Source organism: Episyrphus balteatus, chromosome 2, assembly GCF_945859705.1.
Source record: "Episyrphus balteatus chromosome 2, idEpiBalt1.1, whole genome shotgun sequence".
In the NCBI taxonomy this organism is placed as follows: Eukaryota; Metazoa; Arthropoda; class Insecta; order Diptera; family Syrphidae; genus Episyrphus; species Episyrphus balteatus.
The window spans coordinates 6,958,191-6,980,845 of record NC_079135.1 but is presented as its reverse complement, the minus strand read 5'-3'; the positions used below and the strand labels follow the sequence as shown (position 1 = coordinate 6,980,845).

The window sequence follows — 22,655 nt, the reverse complement described above, 5'->3', positions numbered from 1 at the left end:
CTTTTTCAATCCTGCATCGCAAATTTCAATGTCTTATTTTAAGGGCTCCGAGAAAATGTGTTTTATTTAACAATCGAAGTTTTAACAATAATACTGGAACCACTTCTATTGAATATTATTACTGAAGTGTTCCTTCTCTTTGCTATTATGCGGTTGATGTTTCGCAGTTATTACAGAAGAGGAAAAATACACTACAATAATACTCTCAGAAAAGTAGCAAAGGATAGAAAGCGGTAAATGTTACCTCTGTAATATCCTGACCTGACTGTTTCCTGGTCAAGTCGAAAGTGATTTAATTCTATTTTTGGCTCTTCTTTTATAGTCGGAAAACATTAATTAGAAAGTAAGAGGTTTTGAAATTTTGAAAAATATGAATGAATAATAACAATATAGTCAAATGCAACATTGGCAAAGGCGGTACTCTATTCTAACAACAATAATGTGTTGTTACAAAATGACATTTAAAAAGAGGATTTTCACATAAAGATAGGCATTGCATTCCTACCCTTAAATATTTCAACCGAAACCGTAATACTGGCGCTTCTAAAAATGCCCATCAGTTCACCTTCGAATTAAATTTCGGACGCACAGTAAAGTGGAGAGATTCGTTCTTCAGCCGCACAACAAGAATGTGGAATTGTTGGTATTCAATAGAGTATGGAGAAAAAGCTGGAAGAGACGAATAACAATAGCTTACATACTTGGAGGAGAAAGTAAAAATGCTAGTCTATTTATTGGCGTTGTAATGACATTTTGTAAGAAATTTTCCGGATTCTGTGATTGTTTTTTCAGCATTCGTACTAAACCCCCGATACGATACGAATGGAATTCGCTATAAGGCCAAATATTTAAGGCTTTACTTGTCCTGGAAGTGTCTTCATTTATCGCGTTTAAGATTTATAATTGTTGACCACGTACCTGCATTTACATTATTTTTTTTTATTCATTTGGGTCTCATATGCAACTTTCCTCTCAATGTATTTAAAAAAAATAAAGACAGCATTAGCAGTGAAGTCTAATCAACTTGTCCCTTCTGGTTGGGGTCATAAAATCCAGTGGAGATCAATAAAAACACTTAGCATATATGACGCTTACGACAGGTCCAAAGGTTGGTTTATTTGCAATTTGTAATCTTGATTTTAAACTTATATAATTAAATATATAATATATTATGACACATGTGTTTAATATTAATTCATAAATCTAAGAGGAACAATAAATGGTTAAAATAAAAATTCATTTCAAATATAACTTGGAACTAAAAAAAAATCAGAAAAACAAAATACATAAATGTGGTTTAGTTAAATTATATAAAAAAAAAACAACAAAACTATTACTTCTAACTTGTACTAATAAATTACATAAGTTCGGCAATTTAGCCTCTTTGGCGGTCACACACAACAAAATATAACTTTTTTTTTTTAAACTATAAATAAATCAGGAATCTTTTTTTTTTCTTCATCATTTGGTTTCTTTTTTTCCCTTTCTAAAGCTGGCGGGGATAAGCCCACCAACATAACTTTTTGTTTTTAATTAAAAATTAAATGCTTTCGAGGCAACGACTTTAACAAATAAAGTCGGCGGAAGTTTGTTAAGGATTAAATAATAATAATAATAATTATTTAATGTAACTACAACTACAAAATAAAATATTTTCCGTAAATTATATTACGGAGATGGTGAAATTGTGCTGATTTTGGTTTGGAGTTTTCTAATAATTGTTGTCGTCGGCGTCGTCATCTTATTCGCTTAGAGTCTTTATTTGGACTACTGCTATAGCTGCTGCTTTCATTTAAATAATTGTGATTACGTTTAACTGGTCAAGCGAAAGTAACCTGATAGAAGAGCCATTCTTCCATAAATGACGGCACAAATGCCTTGGAAGTTGTATACTTAACAGCCGGTTTGAGTAATTTCAACTGATCTTCAAATAGTTTCAAAGATTCCAAGCAACTAGTTCCATTGCCATGAGTCAGATACTTTCCATCGGGCTTCAAAATCTTAAACGAGTGTTCGAGAATTGTGCGTATAAAGTCCCAGCACTCACCAATTGGTGTATCCGATATTGGAATGTCTGTGAGATCGCCAAACACATAATCGAATTTTTTGCCTTCGGCAATAAAACGTTTCATATAGTCAACACAATCGCCAACAACAATTTCATAATTGTCGCCCTTTCGCTTCTCAAGGACATCACCACAAATCGAATTGAGATACTTGTTGCATGCCTGCATGACAAGTTCGTCAATTTCTAACATAACAACATGTTTTGGTTTTTCTTTGAGTAGTTCGTAGAGAAGAGCACCATCTCCACCACCCAAGATGCAAATTTCTTTGCCTTCATAGTTTTCAGTACCACGGCACATCAGAGTTTCAGTATAAATTAAGTCAGATTCAGCAATATCTGGAATAGAATAAATAAAGAGCAATTATTAGCATTCAAATTGAAGTGGTATGGTTTTTAAAATTCAGTAGTTCAGACAAGAGAGCATGCAAAAGTTATGCTAAAATATGACCTATTTCACTCAAAACGTGACGAAATAATAGGAAAAATGTTGCCCTTATCCAATTGGGGGTTCCAATTTAGGTAGGCACTGACATTTTCGGTTGTCCATTTTAAGAAGAGAACATTAAAGCTTTATCAGTTCTAGGAACTCGTAGGACTCGTACTTTATCAACTAATAGGTTAAGTTATGCATTCGAGACATCTTCTAAGCCATTTTTGTCAAATATGATATAACAATGAATTTAGTTGGTATGGTATTGATTCTTTCAACTGCAGTTTTTGTTTGATAAAAACAAAGACCTTAACGACTGAAATGCCTCAATTACTTAAATTATTGAAGAGACTTGATGATATATAAATCATGACAGATTCTGCGAGTCAACAATTTAAACTAGAAAAATTCTATCAAAAAGTGATATAACCTACACAAGAATATCAGACTAAAATAAGCCTGTCGTGATGAAAAGGGAATATAGCAGGAGGTACATACACTGTGCTGAGGATTTGGAAAGAAACCTTTCGCAAACTGCTAAACGGCAAAGATACCCACTTTTCCGCTTAAGGCCAGACAAATCCATTGTTCTTGGAGGATGACAGCAAAAATATCCTTCCACGTGAAAACAGCGATTTCAAGACTAAAATTGCATGAATCTGCTGGTGCAGATGGCCTATCAGCTGAAATGCTTACAGCTGATGGAGATGATCTGGTCACGAGCATACACCAACTCAGCCTTAGTACATGGTCGGAAAAAATTATGTTAAATGAATAAAAACTCGGCATGAATTGCACCAATTACAAAGGTATAAGACTTCTCAACATCGCATATAAAATTCTGGCGGCTATATTGTGTGATCGCCTACCTAGAAAATCTTTCCAATGATCTGATCGGTCCCTATCAGTGTGGTTTAAGGCCACGTTAATCTACCATCGACCAAATCTTCACAATCTGATAGATTTTAGATAAAACCCCTCCAAACTCGTTCGCTTTTGCAGGATGACCATGGAGAATTTTCGCTGCTCCATGAATGTCGGCCAGAACATTACCTCACATTGCAACCTCTTTAACATCGTACTTGAAGCAATTGTGCGCAACTCAGAAGTCAACACCAGTGGCAAAATTTTTCAAGTCTCTTCAAATTCTGAGTTATGCGGAGAACATTGGGCCCTATCGTGAATCTCCAGGGGAATTTTACTTTCGACGGAATATTTTTTTTCCCCGGATTTTATTTTGAAATCCTGTATCTCCTTCAAAATTTATTTCCATGGCACCACTTTAAGTAGGTAAGTGAAAGGGACATTTTATATAAAAAATTACAAAGCTGTCAGTCAGTTTTAAGGGTGTAAGAAATGTTACACTTTTAAACTTTTGCAAGGATACTAGGACATTTGCATAAGATAGTGATTTTTTTGTTTATTTTAAAATTCATCATTTGCACACAGGTAAGGAAAGAAGGAAGAATAATGTCATTTTCGTCTGGTCCTGTTTAATTTAGGAAGATGGCCTTAAAAATAATGAGTTTCCTTATTTAAAAAAAAATTGTTAAATGTATGCTTATGAGTTCATCAACAACAATAAATACAACAAAGTCAAATGATATCGAATTAATATCGATTAATTCATGATACTGGAATCCATTTGCACATTATTTAAAGGTCAATCTAAATGTTCAATGTCATAGGAATTAAAACGGATGCAGTCTAGCTAGAAATACTGCATTCGAAAAATTGATTTATGACCATTCATTAATCACAATTAAAATGGCCACAAGAGAGATGGAATGTAGTTACTTTTGTTCAAAATCCATCATGAAAATTCACCCTTGGTAATGATTTTGCATATCTATTACATTAATAAAACTATTAATAGCAACAGAACCTATTTTTTATGACTCACTAATGCATTTCATATATATTTTCAATTTAAAAAGCTTTTGTTTTTTCAATTAACGAGTAATTTATTAATGTGTTGCTTGTAGCAAGATTCAAAATATTCTTGAAATCAAAAGCTTTTTGAAAAATTGTATCACTTTACCCGTTGGCTCTTTTACATTCAACAATATAATCGCTAGTTCTTCAAGGATCTTTCCAATTCACAAACTATGAATTCTGTGTCTTTTGAAAGCAGGCAACTGTTGCCACTAAATGAACGTCACAAAAAAAAAAAAGAAAACTACTCACCACCACCCACAACACCCATCTTGCCAAACCCTTAGAGAATATATACCAACCTGTTGGTATTTTATTTCTTTTTGTTGTTTCTCTTCCTGAATTCTTTTTTTTTTTAATTTCCGTTTTTAGGCTGAGTATTCATTCTAAAAATATGTAAGTATATATTTTTTCTATCGACCATGAACTTTACATAATACCTCCTTGTCATATAGTCGTCTAATGGATGCATCATGTGCTTTTCGAAGAGAAAATATGTATAAAAAAAACAAGAAAACTATTCCAAAAACACTGCAGGGGCGTAATGAAGCACTATGTATACAAAAAAGACCTTGAACTTGCGACTTTCTTTCAAATGTGTGTGATGATATTTCCTCATGATGATTGTATCTTTTCAATCGAAGGTGAAGTTTTGTCAGTCTTCTCCTTCTAAATAATTAAAATCGATTGAAATAAAACACGTGTGCTGTGGAAATGAGAAATGTTTGTTGAAGAGGCACTAGCACTTAATAAGAGAATGTCAACCAGTGAAATGGATAACATGGTAGGATGAGAAACTTGATATGAATTAGTTTTTAATTAGAAGAAGAGAATTCGTAAAAACAGTAAAAGTTTGAAAGAAAATGCTTTTGAAAATTATTAACATTATCAAACTCGAAAACTAAGTATGTTCCAACTAAGAAGAATTCTGGGGAACTCTTCCAGCACGGAGTAGAAAATGTTATTGTTTCATTGACCAGAAATGCGTGGCGAAAAACCATCCACGAATGCACTATGAGATCCATATGCCCCGTTTTTTTTACCATATGCCCCGTTTTTAAAATAAAAAAGATCAAGTACCTTGCAAGAAGGCTGTTTCATTATGCTGTTGATTGCAACCTAAAAAAAATAGGCGGTCGTTACGCGGACGACTGTTGTACTGGGCAAGGGCAAACATTCAGCATTGTTACTGCCACTAAACATACCATTACATTACTAAGAAAATGTAGGTATCTGGCCAAAGTAGGTTCAGACCAACAGTCTCTTATTACCAAGAAGATTACTGATCACAGCTTTTGTGTTTCTTGGCCAGAACCACACTTTAACCACTCCACAAACAATAAAGGTTAGAAGAGTTATGGTATCAAAACAACATTAATTGGTTTTTATGAACAGGTGCTTTAAAGCTTTATATCTCGGATTGCTTCGGTAAACATCAGTGTTTTCCCAGATAAAAAAGAAAATTGTAGATAATGCTTCTTTAGAAACCAACCCTGAAATTTCATTAAAATAGTGTTAGTCGTTTCTGAGAAACCAATTAAAGAACAAAAGTTGGCGTGGGTTGTGACACAAAAACTAATTTTGCTTACCTATGTATTTTTTTTTTCATTCTACTTCAATTATAAAAATGAGTTTTCATAAATTCTACAAAGAATCTTGCGAGTCATTTTCGACAAATTCGTCTGTTCCGAGAGCAAATACATAAAAAAAAGTGGGGGTGTCAGCAGGAGGATTTTTCTTAAAGTACTTCTGCGCCTTTATTTCAATACTGTCATACAAGGAAGTTCATCTAAAAACCTTTTAATTTTTGAAGTTTAACACAAATCACTCTGGCGTATGAGTAACATTTTTTTAAAGGAAAAATTGAATGATGTAAATTGTAAAGTCAAAAAAAAAAAAAATGAAACCAGTTCCTCTTTATATAGTATTCACAGATCTGTAGCCCAGTAAATAAATAGAAAAGTCTGAAACAGTCTATCGTTCTAAAGCGCCTTACTCAAAGAAATCGCTTTTGTAGAAAAAAGCTGTAAGGTTTTTAATGCTAATAATTTATATGTATGCTGATATGCTTACTTTGCAATTCGTCCAAAATCAACATATTGCCCAAAGTCTTCGAGTGTAGAATTTGAATTTTTTGAAATGGTGAACGTTCCTCGTACACCAAAGAATCAATATCATACTCGATGATGCGTTCATCTGAAATAAAATATTATTAAGTCAAGTTTTTCTTTTGAAATTTTAAAATAATTTAAAAACAATGCATTATTTGTATTATATTGTTTAATATTTTTTTTATAATAAATGTTGCAATCACACACAGACGACAAAACATTAATCACTCAAAATTTCACATTTGTTTCATTTGATAAAAAAAAACTTAGTTTTTAGTTTGTAAAATTTTAAACATTTAACAAAATATAGATAACAACAAAGCGTATTTATTTAAAATATAAACAATAAACAGAAAAAAAAAACTATTATCAACATTAACAAGTAGGAAGGAAGTTTATTCAACTGTGTGCTTCAGAGAGGGATCATTTTTCATTATAAAAATTTAAAACATCAACAAAATAAAACAAATAATAATAATAAAAATAGAGACAACAATGAAACCTAAATGTGAAATGTTAACTGAAATAATTTAGCTCTACAAATAAAATAAAACAAAAACAACATAAAATAAATAAACAATTAAATTATATAAAAGACAAATAGTACAGTATTTGTTTTTTTTACAGATAGAATTTACAGAGTATTAAGATGATAGTAGTTGATTTACCTGCTGATGGAAAATACCTAGATACATCTCCTCGTTTCAATGGGGGTAATACTTGTCCGGAGTGAACTTTTAATTTCTTTGCTAAGGTATTTTCGAGTCGTTTGGATGACTAATAAAAAAATAAATATAAATACGAATTTAAACATGAAACAAAAATAATAATTTTAAATTAATTTCAAATTCAATAATGAATTTATGAGAGTTTATGTTTTAGGGTTTTAAAATATTACTCTATGGTATATAATTATTTTATAAGTAGAATGTTTTTTATGGTTAATTTTTTGAAAAAATAATGGGGGAGGTATTGTGATAGTGATAGATAATGTAAATGGGGAATATGAAAGGATAATTGATAATTATTATCAATTTTGACATATTAGAATCTTAATTATTTGTTTCTTAGCAAAACCTTATAACTTTTACTTAGCCAGTTACAGTACCATGTTGCGATTATAGATTTTAGTTTAGAAACGACTGACTTGTTGTTTCAAGAAACAAATATGATTTAGTACATTTATTTTATTGTAATTGTAATTCTACTACTTCGCAATCCATAATATTGCGTTTTAAGAATTTGATTGTATTTATGGTACTGAAACTATTTTGGATACATAATTGTTAGACTATATGGTAGAATATTTTTTAATTTACAAACCCCAAAATCCCAACTTTCTATCTGTATGTGGAATATAAACATTTTATTTTTCTCATAGAAACTATGTACAAACGATTATTTATATACAACTTGAAATAAGAACAACAGCGCCGATGTATTGGTTTTGATTCCCAGATGGTTTTATGGAAATCTGGACTGCTATACTTCTGAGCTTTCCATTTCAAGTCTAAAGACCAAACTAACAAGAAAGTAATTGCAAAGTGCTTTTCTACCACCTGCTTGAAGAATAGATAAATAATCCTGAAACTGTGTAGATGCTTTTCAAAATTGTCGATAGAAATAATAGGACATAAATCTACATACATACTTCAAAAACATTAAAATTAGCAAACACAAAATAAACGAATGCAGATACCGTTAATTTTGGCCTTGTTTCGAGAGATTTAACGGAAACCTTTAACTTTTAACTCTAAAGAAAAGTTCAAATATTATATTAGTGAAAAATGGATTCTCTTTTACAGCTCATATATAAGTTTTTATCTACGATTTAAAAAAAAATTGAACTTACAAAACCGTAAATTAATAAAAAATGTTACTCTGCTGAATCCTTAAGAATATATCCAGACTTATTGTGAAAGAAAACTTCCGGGAGAATGCGTTCATGAGGAAGGCTTCCAATCGAAAAGTTTGTGATAATTTTGCGCTTTTATCGCTTTTTGTAGATTACAAAAAAATTGGTTGAATGGAAGGTCAAAACTAATTTTACTAATAAAAGCAAAATTATTTTATTCTTTCAATTGAAATTGCACTTATAAATATTTATTTATTTTCTTAATAGGTCATGTTTTTACTTATTGTTTAAATATTTCAATATAAAGTGTTCCACATACGCCATAGTGACCCATTCGGTAAAATTTTATTAATTAATTACTAATTATTTTAAACAGGTATTGAAAATTTTTAAAGTATCTATGAAACTTAAATTATATACAAGGTGCCCCAAAAGTAATGGTCAAAGGAAATATGTATGCTGAAAGACCAACTTAAGGAATCTCAGAATTTATTAACTTGTTCTTGTGAAATTTCTTAACAACAACAAACAACAAAACAATATCAGAAGATAATAATCTTATTATAGTAAGACAAATATTTGATTAAAATATATTTTAAAACAAAAGTTTTTCAGCTGTTTTTTGAAAAATGCATTTTAGGATTCCAAAGACGTCTTGCTGAGCGCAAGCCCCAAATGAAACGTCTGGAACCCAAATATTTGTAATGAATGTATTTTTTTTTCTGATTATCTGCCAGGGTAATGTGGAAAAAACCTACCAGGCTTTTGAATTCTATATCAGGGTACTAACACCAAACCACTTTTGGTTAACCTCCAATCCCAAAATCTGCTGTGGGCTCTTAGACTATAAAAATTATTTAAATCCGCTGTAGTATTAAAATTTCCTCAAAAAAGATTTTTAAATTAAATGATAAATGTTTTTTTTTTTTTTAGAAGGATCCATCTGAAAATGAAAATGCACAATGACTTTAAAATATTATTGTTTGGTTATGAATTTTTTATTTTTGATCATTTTATATGAATTGAATTGAAAGAGAATGAACATTTGACTTTTTTTTAATGATTACTAAAAGTTTCTTACTATTTCAATGCAAAATAATTCCAATTCTATCAAAAACTAAAAACATTATGGTCAGAAACATAGGATAGAATTAAGAAAACTTAAACAGAAAAAAAAAAACTTTAAAAAAATGATTCGAATTTACATGCAAAGGGGGAAAGTAAATTCCAACTCACTCAACAACTCCGGTTAAAAAAGAGCATTTACAAAATCGAGCTAGCTAAATAGGCATCGTTTTTTAAAGGGTAGGTATTTATAGATTTGTACACATCTTTATGTTTATTTTTAGTTATTTTATTTATTTTAATTTTTAATTATTTTTAAACAAACTAGCAATAAATATAATAAATCATAAAATAATTATTTTTCTTGTGTGTATATAAAAACTAAATGCAAACATTGATAAATACTAAAAAAAAGGAACCACCGAAAATAATTAATAAAGAAAAAAGTATTCTTAATAAATGATAAACTTAAAAGAAAGGCACGTAGTGAAATTTAAATGTAACTGATTTATTCGCGGTAGCAACTGAGTTTTTAAGTTACTTGTTTATTGCAGCTACACACGAATAGAGTGTTAACTAAAGGTCAAAGAAAATTAAGAAAAAAAAAAATAAAACTTAAATATCAATTATTTTTACAGGGTCGTGTACAGCGTAAAAAAATAATAAAATTCTAATTGCATTTTTAATTAAATTTTTATTTAGTTTTCTGGTTTTTATATTTTTTTTACTAAAAGATATATCAGCTTTTTTTTTGTTATAAGATAAATAATGTGTATGTGGATATATTTTTTTTTGTTTGTTTGTTTTTTGTTGCAATATTGATTTTTAATTTTTTGCTGACCTGAACTAGTCATGTAAATATCTATATATCCACCACGCTTAACCGGCGGTAAATACTTCGAACGCATTGAATCTAGTTTTTTTCGCAAAATAAGTTCCATAGCTCTGATGGTCTGTAATGTTTAAAAATTAATTCTTTTTTTTATATATTTTATATATAAACTCTAGGATATAAAAAAAAATATTATTAATATTTTTTGAAATATGCGTGGTATCGTTAAGTTTATTTTTAATGAACTCTGATTAAGAGAAAAAGGATTTTTTATTTTTCTAATGAGTTGTGAGTGATTGTGAAAAATAAAAATACAACAAAATAATAATAAACTGCTTCTTTGGAGAGATTTTCATACAAAATAATGATAAAAATTACTTTTAGCATGAAGAAATAAATTATTTTGAAATAAATCATTGCACCATTTATACGAAACAAAAAAAAAAAAATTAAACTTCTCTGGCACTCAGCCAATGCAATAAAAATAAAACACAAATATTAATTGCATTTTCTAAGGAATTTAAGAGCGTGTGTTTATTCAGTTCATTGATCTGCACGGGTTGGTTGGTGGGCAGGTAGTTATTTTAATGTTATTAATAGGATTGAAAGATTTGATTATATTTTATTTAACAATTGAATTCAGTGATTCGTGTACAACAAAGTTATATGTTATTTATTGTAAGATATACTGGAACTTTATATAACATTTCATTATTATATCGCCGGTCTAAAGGAAAAACTCACTAACTTAACACGATTTCAATAGCAGATAGTGAGTTTTTCCTTTGAACCGACGATATTTTTATATAAAACTAGCTGACCCGGCGGACTTCGTTCCGCATTTTTTAGTATTTATTTCCAATTTTTTGCTTTGTAATGTGTTAACCTTTTCCAATACAAAAAAAATCGGGCCACATATTGATATATGGAGCACAAACATACAATTGTATAAAGTATTAAAAAAAGCAAACCAATTGTTTGACAGCTATTATAATTTTAATTGGGGTGTGCACCAAGTTTCATTAATATTATTATTAAGGTAGGTATAACAACATAAATCTTCAGTGGAAAGCAAAATGCTGCTATGTCCTTAACAGATCCTATGGAGTTATAATAATTTTGCTTTCCAGGGGATATGTATGTTGTATGCATGCCACTGTTTTTTCTGGTATTGGCACGGTTTTTTTTGCGTCAAATAGTAAAAAAATGTTTTTAAAAACAAAATCTTATGTGTCTCGAACTCCTCTCAATCACTTGCAATCGCTACTAAAATTTGATATTTTGTGGCTATTTAGGAAATCCAAAAAATAGCGATCTTTTTTTGTAAATTGTAAAGAAAACGACTTAAAATGAAAAGATTCCGTCTTAATTCTATGCATACGTCTAAATATTAAAATATTTTCTTAAAAAGATTAAATCATTTTAAATTAATGCGGAAATTGTATTAATAAATTGGTAGTTGAAACAACTTAAACAAATTTTAAGTTTTAGTTTATCATACCAATTTTCAACTGTGAGATAGCTTAGTGGTAAACAATTTTAATTGAGGAAATAACATTTTAAAGAGTTAAATCATGTTTGTTTTTATAAGCCTTGAATATGAGCTCTTTGAACCCAAAATATTGAATTTGCTCATAACTTGACAGCAGCACCACGTACCAGGTCTAACTATAAAACAAAACCTGTCTCGAATGAACCTTATCAAACGCAAAAAATTACATAAAAGTCTATACAGCCGTTCGGACTCCAAATATGGAAGGAGATTTAACTATAATTTGACAACAGCGTCACCTACCGAATACAATTATAATTTACAAAACATGGATGGACCTTATCACACAGTCTTTCGGACTCCAAAAATAAGAAATTTGTCTATACATACTTCGGCAACAACGCCACCTACCGGGTCCAATTTATGAAACAAAACATGTTTCGAATGAATTTTATCAGACACAAAAAATTTCACAAAAATCAGTCCAGTCGTTCGTTCAAAATATGCGATTTTCCTAGAACTTGACAACAGCGCCACTAACGACTGTCCAGTCGTTCGTTCAAAATATACAATTTTCCTAAAACGACAACAGTGCCAACTACTGGGTCCAATCATGAAACAAAACTTGTCTCGAATGAATACGTTCAACGTTGACTTAATGTTGAAAAAACTAACATGAAACATCTTTAAATTAAAATTGAAACAACGTAAGAATTTTTTTTTATTTTTGTCGGACTTCAGCTTTTGTTGCATTTTATCACCCTTATTTTCAACAGCGAGATAGCACGTTGCTAAAACATTCGCCTGGAGATCCAAGAGTTGTAGGTTCGATCCCCAGTGGCTGCCAATTTTTTTCTTTTTTTTTTTTAATAAATTGATGCCGTTTTTCAAAGTTGAAACAACTTTGGTTTAAAGATGTTTTATAACGGCAAACCACTTTAAAGTAAAGATGTTCATTCCGATAAATAGTTGAATCAACGTGGTTTTCGTTGATTTTAAGTTGTTTTTTCCCTCAGTGTATAACTTGGAAATAGCGCCACCTTCCGGGTCCAATTATAAAACAAAACCTGTGTCTGATGGACCTTTTCACATACATTTCACACAAAATTTTAGAAAAATCTGTCTAGTCGTTTAGAAGTAGGGTCACAACCAAACGCACAGGAGAAATATATATAATATAATAGATACAAACCATAAATCTGATTAATGACACCTTCCATAATGGTGTCATACACATACTTTTGTTGATCTTTTAAGATCGGCACATTGGTTTGCACAAATACTTTTAATTGAATAAACAATTGTATTGCCTTTCGCGTAGTATTTCTGATCAAATACATCTTGGTCTGCACGATTTGGAACAACCAATCCTAACTGCGCCAATGCTTTACTCGCAATAATCAAACGCGTGTCCTCAATGAAGATCAGAGATTGAATATACATTTTATTTGTGCAGTCCATATGTGGATTTAATGTCACAAGGCGAATAATTATTATTTGTTTCACTCAAAATCAGGCTTTTTTAATTATTTTGAAAGCTTTACAAACTAAGCTTAGTTAAAATTTTTAAAAAGCGAGAGTGTTTTTTCACTCGTACAAATTGACAACTATAAAAAGATGCGAGAAAAGGTATTATTTTTTTTGATACAAACCATCTACATATTAATACCTTTCAAACAAAAAAAAAATTACCAAAATCGGACCAGCCAAACGCGAGTTTATCGGCCATACACACTAAACGAACTCATTTTTATATATAAGATGTCGTTTTTTTCTTACTCGTAATAGTCCAGTAATTTTAGGTTTTATCTGCGGAAAAATTCCTACTGGGCTGAATTTTGGTATACAGCTTAATGACGGCTTTGTTATGAAGATGTGAAAAATCGACATTGATATCGTGTCCGCGTTAAGAGTAATAGGGGTCAAAAGGTCACAAAAACGATTTTCAGCAAAACGGTAAGTCTTATCAAAAAATTTTCAATGCAAGAATTGTAGACCAGATTATTATATATAAAAAGTGTCATGACACTTTTTTTCCTAAGACCCACCGTTTCTTAGGTATAACGATTCAAAAAGTTGAAGTTTAGTTGTAATCGTCATAATCCTATTCCTGAAAAAAAAAACTCCTAACTGAAAAGTTCCTGAAATTTCATTATTTTTTTAAGCTTGAATTTCGTTCCTCAACTGTTAAGAATATGGGGAAACCAAAAAAAAATGGAAATTTTCGCCATTTTTCCGATTGGGGCCCTTCTCCCGAAACCATTTCCCTGGGAATTTTTGTTTAGAATATGTCTGAAAATATACAAGGTGTGCAATAGAGAATGGACAACCCTAAAACGGCTTATAGCTACACTTATGATTGTTCTAAAAACAGATAGAAAAAAATTCTATCGCAACCAGTTCATAAAATATGGACTTTTTTTTGTTCAGTGTATTTTAAATTTTAACATCTTATGTTTTCGTTCACTACAACCACGAATGAATGAATTTTATTTATTTCTTTTTTTTATAATTTTCTACAATAATTGGATGAGTACATAAACACTTTAAAAATTTCATAGCTATTGCACATTTTCGTAAAAAAAATTTTGAAATTTGTTTTTTGATGCAAAATGTAAAAAAAGTATTTTATGAAAAATTTTAAACACCTGTGGTATAAAATAAATCTATAGAAACCTAGGTGGCCATCTTTCTTAAAAATATTCTGGTATAAGGAGAATATTTTTAAGAAAGATGGCCACCTAGGTTTCTATAGATTTATTTTATACCACAGGTGTTTAAAATTTTTCATAAAATACTTTTTTTACATTTTGCATCAAAAAACAGATTTCAAAATTTTTTTTACGAAAATGTGCAATAGCTTTGCAGTTTTTAAAGCATTTATGTACCCATACAATTATTGTAGAAAATTATAAAAAAAAAGAAATAAATAAAATTCATTCATTCGTGGTTGTAGTGAACGAAAACACAAGATGATAAAATTTAAAATACACTGAACGAAAAAAAGCCAATATTTTATGAACTGGTTGCGATAGAACTTTTTTCTATCTGTTTTTAGAACAGTCATAAGTGTAGCTATCAGCCGTTTTAGGGTTGTCCATTCTCTATTGCACACCCTGTATATATTCAAAAATATTCTAAACAAAAATTCCCAGGGAAATGGTTTCGGGAGAAGGGCCCCAATCGGAAAAATGGAGAAAATTTCCATTTTTTTTTTGGTTTCCCATATTCTTAACAGTTGAGGAACGAAATTCAAGCTAAAAAAATAATGAAATTTCAGGAACTTTTCAGTTAGGAGTTTTTTTTTCAGGAATAGGATTATGACGATTACAACTAAACTTCAACTTTTTGAATCGTTATACCTAAGAAACGGTGAGTCTTAGGAAAAAAAGTGTCATGACACTTTTTATATAAAATAATCTGGTCTACAATTCTTGCATTGAAAATTTTTTGATAAGACTTACCGTTTTGCTGAAAATCGTGAAAAACCAGTTTTTGTGACCTTTTGACCCCTATTACTCTTAACGCGGACACGATATCAATGTCGATTTTTCACATCTTCATAACAAAGCCGTCATTAAGCTGTATACCAAAATTCAGCCCAGTAGGAATTTTTCCGCAGATTGGGCTTAAAAATGACTTAAATGACTGGGCTATAAATATATTTTTGTAAAAGTTTAATTTAAAAGATACAAAACACTTGTACTTCCTTATACGTTACAAGTGAGATTCCGATAGTTTGAAAGTTTATCTGTACCTTCAAAATGTACAGTGTTGAAAAACCCATTACTGATTTGTTGTCATTTTCACCAATTGAAATTTTATCACACATAACTTTGTTAGTTCTATAAATAATTTAACTGAAAAATAGCGAAAACGCTTTACTAAGTCGGAGAACACTTAAAAGCCGAGATCCAACAAAATGTTATCCCTTGTATGTAGAAAACTGCTTGTAATATCGTCAAAAAGTTAACAAGCGAGAAAACAGTTGAAGCAAATAATTTTGGTGGATGCCCGGCCCTGGCAAAATATCCGTGAGTGATAAGCGAATAATTTATTTTCTTAAAAGATGATTTTGCTACCTACTTCTAATATGAATTTTGAGGAGCTTAATCTGCCTATTTCATCAACCCGCAAAAAAGCCATTTCTTGCTGCTACACACAACAAACACTTTTAGAAAAGTTCAGCTTGACTCAAAAATCTTGTTGAATCTTTGTTATATGTGTGTGTGCCTGATTTGCCTGGCGCAGTTAATTAAGCTTTATTTGCTTTTGTGAAGTAGTTTAAAAATTTTGAGTAGATAAATACCAAAAAAATCATAAAAATCGTATTAAAATTTGGGTTTTTTGCTCAATTTACTCAATTGGGCAAAGCACGGCAAAATACATAAAGATAGGTAGGTCCGTTCAAAAGTACTGGCACTTCTTGCTGTGGGTCTGTGTAGCCATGGGCAAGAAAAAATGAACAGTATTGAAAAATGTATATCCGAGCAACCAAAAAAGATACATACAAAAATTAAGAATTTAACGAATTATTTCTTTTCCATTCGACTGTCGAAATTTCTTTCTCGATTAAAAAAATCATAGCTTCCACAATTTCTAACCAATAGAAAAAAATAAAAGGTAATTCGATTCAGCAAAACTTAAAATATATGTAGCTTAAAGCGGTCTAGGAATTCTAAAAAACGTTGAAGAAATGCTAGACTTTGAGATTCAATCCAAAAAATCTACACCTAATTTGGTGTTTGGATATAAAAAAATACTTAAAAAGAAAAAACAGATATTCCTCTCTTTAAAACTGCAAAAACATCTTAAATTGAACGAAAAATGACTAAGTAAAAAAAATGTTAAAGTCCGAAAACATTGACGATAACTTGAAATTTTAAGGGTCTATTACAAATTTTAAGTGTCATAATATGATGTACACACCTCAAAATTGATTCTCCCGTGGGCAAAATTTTTTTCCGCTTCGCGTTTACCGAGTTATAACATAAACATCTTTGGTGTGCGGAATTATCATACAATTGCCAAATCGGGATTTTTTCATTTAATGTATTCAATGTTTATTCAAATGTTTTAAAAAGCTTTTGAATAATTGTATATTTATAAACGTTGAAAATTAAAGTAAAACCAATTTTTGAAAGTTGGTCTTATTTCACTTGGACTAATTTCTAGACACCAATTGAACATTTAATGAAGAAACTTTCGAAAATTGACGATTGTTCCAGTTTTGAATACTTGTTAAGTAATTTTCGAAAAATTCACTCGAATTTGAAAGATATTTGATCACTTTTTTTATAAATATTTTGGAGAGACATTGCGAAGAAAATTAGAATATGAGAATTCAGCCGCATTATGAATTTTTGCTTTCCTAATTGGTTATACATTTTTAATCGATTGGCCAAAAGTCTACAGGAATTTTGTGTGAACTTTTGAACCACTTGGGTGGGTTCTAAGTCCATAATTGATTTATGGAGTTATCACCCACACTAGTGAGCCAATAGTCCATTAAGGACTTTTGGCCTGTTGACTCTCGACCCTGCACCGGAAACTTCAGGACTTTTTACAGATTGTAAACCACCCTAACACCAAGCTGTACACAAAAAAACAATCTAATTTTCCTGGGCTAAACAGCTGTATAAGCTCATACATTTTTTTCCAATCTAATTCAAAAGTTCTTTAAAGTCCTTAAATTGATTAGAACAGCAAAAGAGTCAATTTGTGACTGAATACACCGTTTGGAATCATCTTCTAAGATATTAAGGTTTTAACTATAATGGGTTGGAAAAATCATGATTACGTTTTTTAAGGTTTTTCCTAAATGGTTATAAGGAAGAGTTGTAACTGGTGGATACGACGCAAACCTTTTGTGAAAAATTAAAGCTATATATAAAGATTATTCAAAAATTCCGGATTTGTACGGAAATATACCAGTTCACAAAAACCATATTGCCACGGTTGCTCTATCTAGAAGTGGCGGAATGGTGAACCATTGAATATCATTCTTCTGATCATAAATTATCGGTATTAATTCTCAAAATTGAAATAGAGGGAAAAAAAAATTACCGATTAAAAGTGTGCAAAAGGTTCTCGCAAATATTAAACGTTGCCAGGTCATCTTTGATTTTATATCAAACGAAATGTCATTTGAAAAAAAGAAACAAATTGACTTACTTTTAGTTTCAAAGTTCTGAACGATAAGGGGCTTACTTGTTACTTATTAACTTATTAAACAATTAAAACCTTCATTTTTTTTCACTTCAGATTCTTTGATGTAGTAAGCTTAGTACAAGCTTTTATCTACGATCAGAGGGTCATCATAAGTGCATGTTAGTGGTTAGTAAACAAAAAATACAACCTCCCACATGCACAATATAAAACAAAATAATTACGAACAAAATTACAAGTGTTTAAATTTCGTATGTTTCCATACTTGCAGTTTGGCTGCTATTTTATACCGTCAGTTTTACAAGTTATAAAATTATAATTACAAAAAATCCAATATATATAATTTATTTAAAACATTGATTAAAAGTCATGATTGTGGAGCACTGGTTCGAAACAATGTTTTTAAACCCATTTTCGTCAAATTAAAGTCTAAGGACGAATGGTTCAAGTTAAAAAGTTCACTCATGCGACTAAGAGGCTCATTAATACCATAGTTTGTTCTATGAAAGTCGATATGCCAAGGTTCAAATCTTCGTAGGAGGTGAGATCCACCCGGATAATTTATACCAATACAAGCTAATAGATCAGGGGCGTCAATTTGGGAATTAATAAGCTGATGAAGAAAGATTAAATCATTATTTACACGTCTCTGTGCTAAAGTTTGTATCTGAAGAAGTTGAATGCGATGTTCATAAGGTGGCAAGTTGAAAGGATCGGTCCAAGGAAGACCTTTTAGAGCGAAGCGTACAAAATTGTGTTGAATAGATTCAATTCGGTTTTTATGAACTTCATAAAAAGGACTCCATACTTGAGAAGCGTACTCAAGATGGGGTCGAACGTAGCAGTTGTATAAAGATAGAGTAACAAATGGATCATCAAATTCCTTTGCCCAACGTTTAATAAAACCAAGCATTGAGCTCGCTTTATTTACTATAAAATTGATGTGTTCAGTAAATCCTAAATTTGAACTAAATTGGACACCCAAGTCTTTGAAGCTAAATACTCGACATAGCTTATGTTGCAAGATGTAGTAATCAAAAATATTAATGACTCGTTTTCTCGAGAATTTAATTGTTTGGCATTTAGCTGGGTTAAGTGAAAGGCCATTTTTTCCACACCAAACATTAAAACTGTTAATATCGCTTTGTAGAAGGATACGGTCATTGTCAGACTTAATTTCTTTAAAAATCTTCATATCATCAGCGAATATTAGAATATCACTTGAAGTTATGCACGAGATTATGTCGTTTATAGCTAAAATGAATAAAAATGGGCCTAGGTGACTTCCCTGAGGGACTCCAGAGTTGGCTATGAAAAGATCTGAAAGACAGTTTCTTAATTTGACCTGATAGGATCTTTGGTTATTATTATTATTTTATGACAAAGTTGATCAAATGAATTTGAAAAGTCAGTGTTAACGCATTCAACTTCATTACCCTTTTCTAATGCATTTGAACATTTATTTAAGAAGCTAACGGCCAATTTCTTCACATGAGTACTAGCCCAGCTTAGTACCCGGTCTAGCTAGGACCGGTACTAGCACTGTTACTCGGTCCTAACGAAAAGTTAGTACCTGAGCATTTCTTCACATTTATAGGATCTGATCTAAGTTCACAACGCAGTCCTGAGAATTAATTCGTATAAAACTGGTCTAACTGTCATTTTGACAATATTTTGAAGTTTTAAATAGATTATTTGATAATTCAGTAAATCAAACAAAACAAAATAGACAAAAAACGTTGAAATTTAGTGAAATCACCATTTAAAAAATAATTTAAAAAAATTATAGTGACGCTTAAGAAGACCTAAGAATAAAAAATGAAAATAAAAAAAGTTAAAATTCATCAAAAATGGGATGTCATGTCTATTTCCTACGAAGGTCGCCTGCCGGAAGAAGTATCATTTTAAGTTAGCACATAAAAAAATAGTTTCCGTATTAGACGTTTGTACCTTTATATTTCAATAAAAATAACAGTTTTTAAAAGTGCAGTCTTTTTTTGTGTGATTATGCCTCAATGAAATCATCGGTGCAAGTGGCGTTATTAACTTGAAAAAGTGAAAGGCGCCGACTTTTTGTTAAAAAAGTCTACCCACAACATTTTTAATTGCGGGACAGATGTCGTTTACCAATTCTGCATCAAAAATTAAATCCATTTTCTTCAACAAAAAAAAAATTATAAAATGAACAATTTCGACAAAAAATAAAATTACAAAATCAGAATAAAAATCAATAAAAGTATCTATTTAAAAAGACACCAAATCTCAAAACTGCTAAATAAATTTTGGAATAAATGCAAAAAATCCAACCAAATGAAGTATTATCGTCGCTAGACTGTCGATTTTTAGGTTCTAACTTTTAGGACGTCCTAAGCAAAAATCGGTACCAATTTGACAGTACTAGGGCTTAGAACTTGTGTGAAGAAATCACTTGGTAATGATTTGAGTACTAACGATTGGTATAATAACCAGGTACTAGCAGATTTTGAGGAGCTAGCTAGTACCAAGTCCTAACTAGTACTCGGTCCTAAATTGACAGTTCTAGGGCTTAGTACTTGAATGAAGAAATGAGTTGATACCGATTTGAGTACTAACTTTAGGACTAGGACCGGTACTAGCGCTAGGACACTGTCAAGAAATCGGCCGTAAGAAGATTAGTTGTAGTAGATCTTTTTCTTACAAAGCCATGTTGCTTTTCACTTATCAGATTTTTACTATAAAATGCTAGACTATTACAAACAACTTGCTCAAAAACCTTTATCGTAGTTGTCTTTATAATAACAGAAACTTACTTTGCTACTCTACCTTCCCTTAACTTTGTATAAAAATAGGAAAAATTTATGAGCAGTTATTAGCAAACTAAAATGGTTTTATTTTGCATTTCAAATGAGAAAAAATACCTTGAAACTTTAATTTTCAAATATTTCTACTGTTAACAGAATTTACGGAACCCAGGTATAGTATACAACTGTTCATTCATTCTTTTTTGGCTCCAAAATTCTTTAATTTATTTTAAAATAAACAAAATTGAATGTCTGTTCATCAAAATTTGTATTCAATTTTAGTAAATATAACCTCCTAACCTAGCAAACTAAAATCATACCGGCTTCAATAATTCCAAAATTAGAAATCCAGAATAAAAAAAAAAAGATATTATGTAAACAAACAACGAGGAGGACATTGCTCTCTTTCGTCTCTCATCTTGTCACGAGTTCCTTAACTCTAACGTTGAATATTGCGTAATCCACTTGGCATAATTTGACTATCAGAAACAAAATTAAAGAAACAAAAAAAAATCAAAACAAAAACAGTAACGAAAACGATGATGAATGGAAATATAGAGAAAGATGATGGAAGGCACAAGACGAAGGTAGTTCAGTTCAGTGACTAAGCAAAGAAACCTCTCCAAAAAAAAATTCAAAGAAATAAGCTAAATAAAAATAAAATAAATAAAAAAACGTGAAAGCGAGTAAAACCATGTGCGACTTCTTCATTTTTTGTGTCCGTGTTTCTTGATCGTTTTCTCTGCTTTGCACTCCAATGAGCCAAGAGTGTAACCAAGCAAAATGCGTGGGAAAAAAGAAATTGAAAAAAATCCAAGAATGATAATGGCAGAACAACTCAACTCATGTGGTTTTTCTTGGCGCGGAAAAATCAATAAACCACACCACTGAACTGAGTCGAGTCTCAAATGAATGGGTTTTGGGGATGGAAAATTTTTAGTTTCTTTTTTGTTTTTGGTATGAGAACGAGAAGTGACCGCCAATGAAACGGTTAGACACTTTTATGTCTCTTGACATTGTGTGGTGAAGGCTGCAAGCAATCAAGCCACTTTTGTGACCTTGGTAAAATTGATTTTGTTTTCCAGCTAATTATTATTCAATACAACAAAAAAGAAAAGAAAAAAAAAAGAATTTTTAACAAAATAATTTACATCAAATGACAAAAGTTGCTCCTTGCCCTCTTCCAAATAATATTCCACATTAATTGTTATCAATCCTTGACTAAAAATGCGGAAAGTAATAATGGTTTGCATATTTTCTGAGAGCACACAGAAATAGCCATCGTCGGTCGGCATGTGGTGGACAAATTCGAGTTGAGGGAAGATGTGCTCCAATTCGGAACGAATTATTTTCGATATCTCCTGACGCTCGTTGGGATCTTTGGTTTTAGCCGGATCAACAGAAAAATCGAAAAGAATTGTATTAGCTGCCATTGTTAAAGGAATTTATTTTTTTTTTCACAAATTTCTTTTGCACAAAGTTGATTTTTTTCACACCAAACAAGAGAGCGACCGAACTACGATAACTTTACCGTAAGGATATCTCAGACGAACTGTCAAAATGTAGAGAAAAAACTTCCCAGTTAACCCGGTTTGGTTGAAGGGAAAAATTCATTTGGAAGAGGAAATTTGTGGAGAGAGATATTTATTTCCCTTTACAGTAGAAGTTAAAAAAAAGGACACAGAAATAAGCTAGTTTTTGCATTAAGGCGTAGTACATACTTCTATTAACTAACATTAGCTGCGTTCCTTTGGAAATATTTATCTACTTTTTAGTACTTAAAACTACTTTGAATTACTTTTGCTATACTGAAAAAGTAGTTCAAAGCCACAGTATACATAAAAAGGTAATATATTCCGAACTGACATTGGTCGCCAAATTGTCAAAACATGACAATTTGGCGACCAATGTCAGCTACT

General features: G+C 30.8%; 1 protein-coding gene across 2 annotated transcripts; it reads right to left on the bottom strand.

The window, feature by feature from the left end:
- Positions 1-1,075: 1,075 nt before the first annotated feature.
- On the bottom strand, positions 1,076-22,277 carry LOC129909778 (spermine synthase). 2 transcript variants are annotated; one of them, XM_055986849.1, is made up of 4 exons: positions 21,888-22,277; positions 10,306-10,417; positions 6,507-6,629; positions 1,076-2,404 (listed from the first exon to the last, which is right to left on the bottom strand). In XM_055986849.1, exons 1-4 carry the CDS (start codon positions 22,167-22,169, stop codon positions 1,821-1,823), a joined length of 1,101 nt encoding a protein of 366 aa, XP_055842824.1. In that variant the 5' UTR covers positions 22,170-22,277; the 3' UTR covers positions 1,076-1,820. The 2 variants fall into 2 exon arrangements, with proteins under 2 accessions (XP_055842824.1, XP_055842825.1); XM_055986850.1 differs by lacking the exon at positions 10,306-10,417 and adding an exon at positions 7,213-7,321 and having other exon boundaries at positions 1,086-2,404.
- Positions 22,278-22,655: the final 378 nt, after the last annotated feature.

Bases quoted from the DNA above. Each gene is read 5' to 3' on its own strand.
- LOC129909778 (XM_055986849.1), bottom strand. From the start codon at position 22,169: ATGGCAGCTAATACAATTCTTTTCGATTTTTCTGTTGATCCGGCTAAA. The intron at 10,418-21,887 runs GTAAATTATTTT...TAAACATTACAG, and splicing joins AGCAACTTTTGTCATTTGAT to ACCATCAGAGCTATGGAACT. The intron at 2,405-6,506 runs GTAAGCATATCA...ATTCTATTCCAG, and splicing joins GATTTTGGACGAATTGCAAA to ATATTGCTGAATCTGACTTA.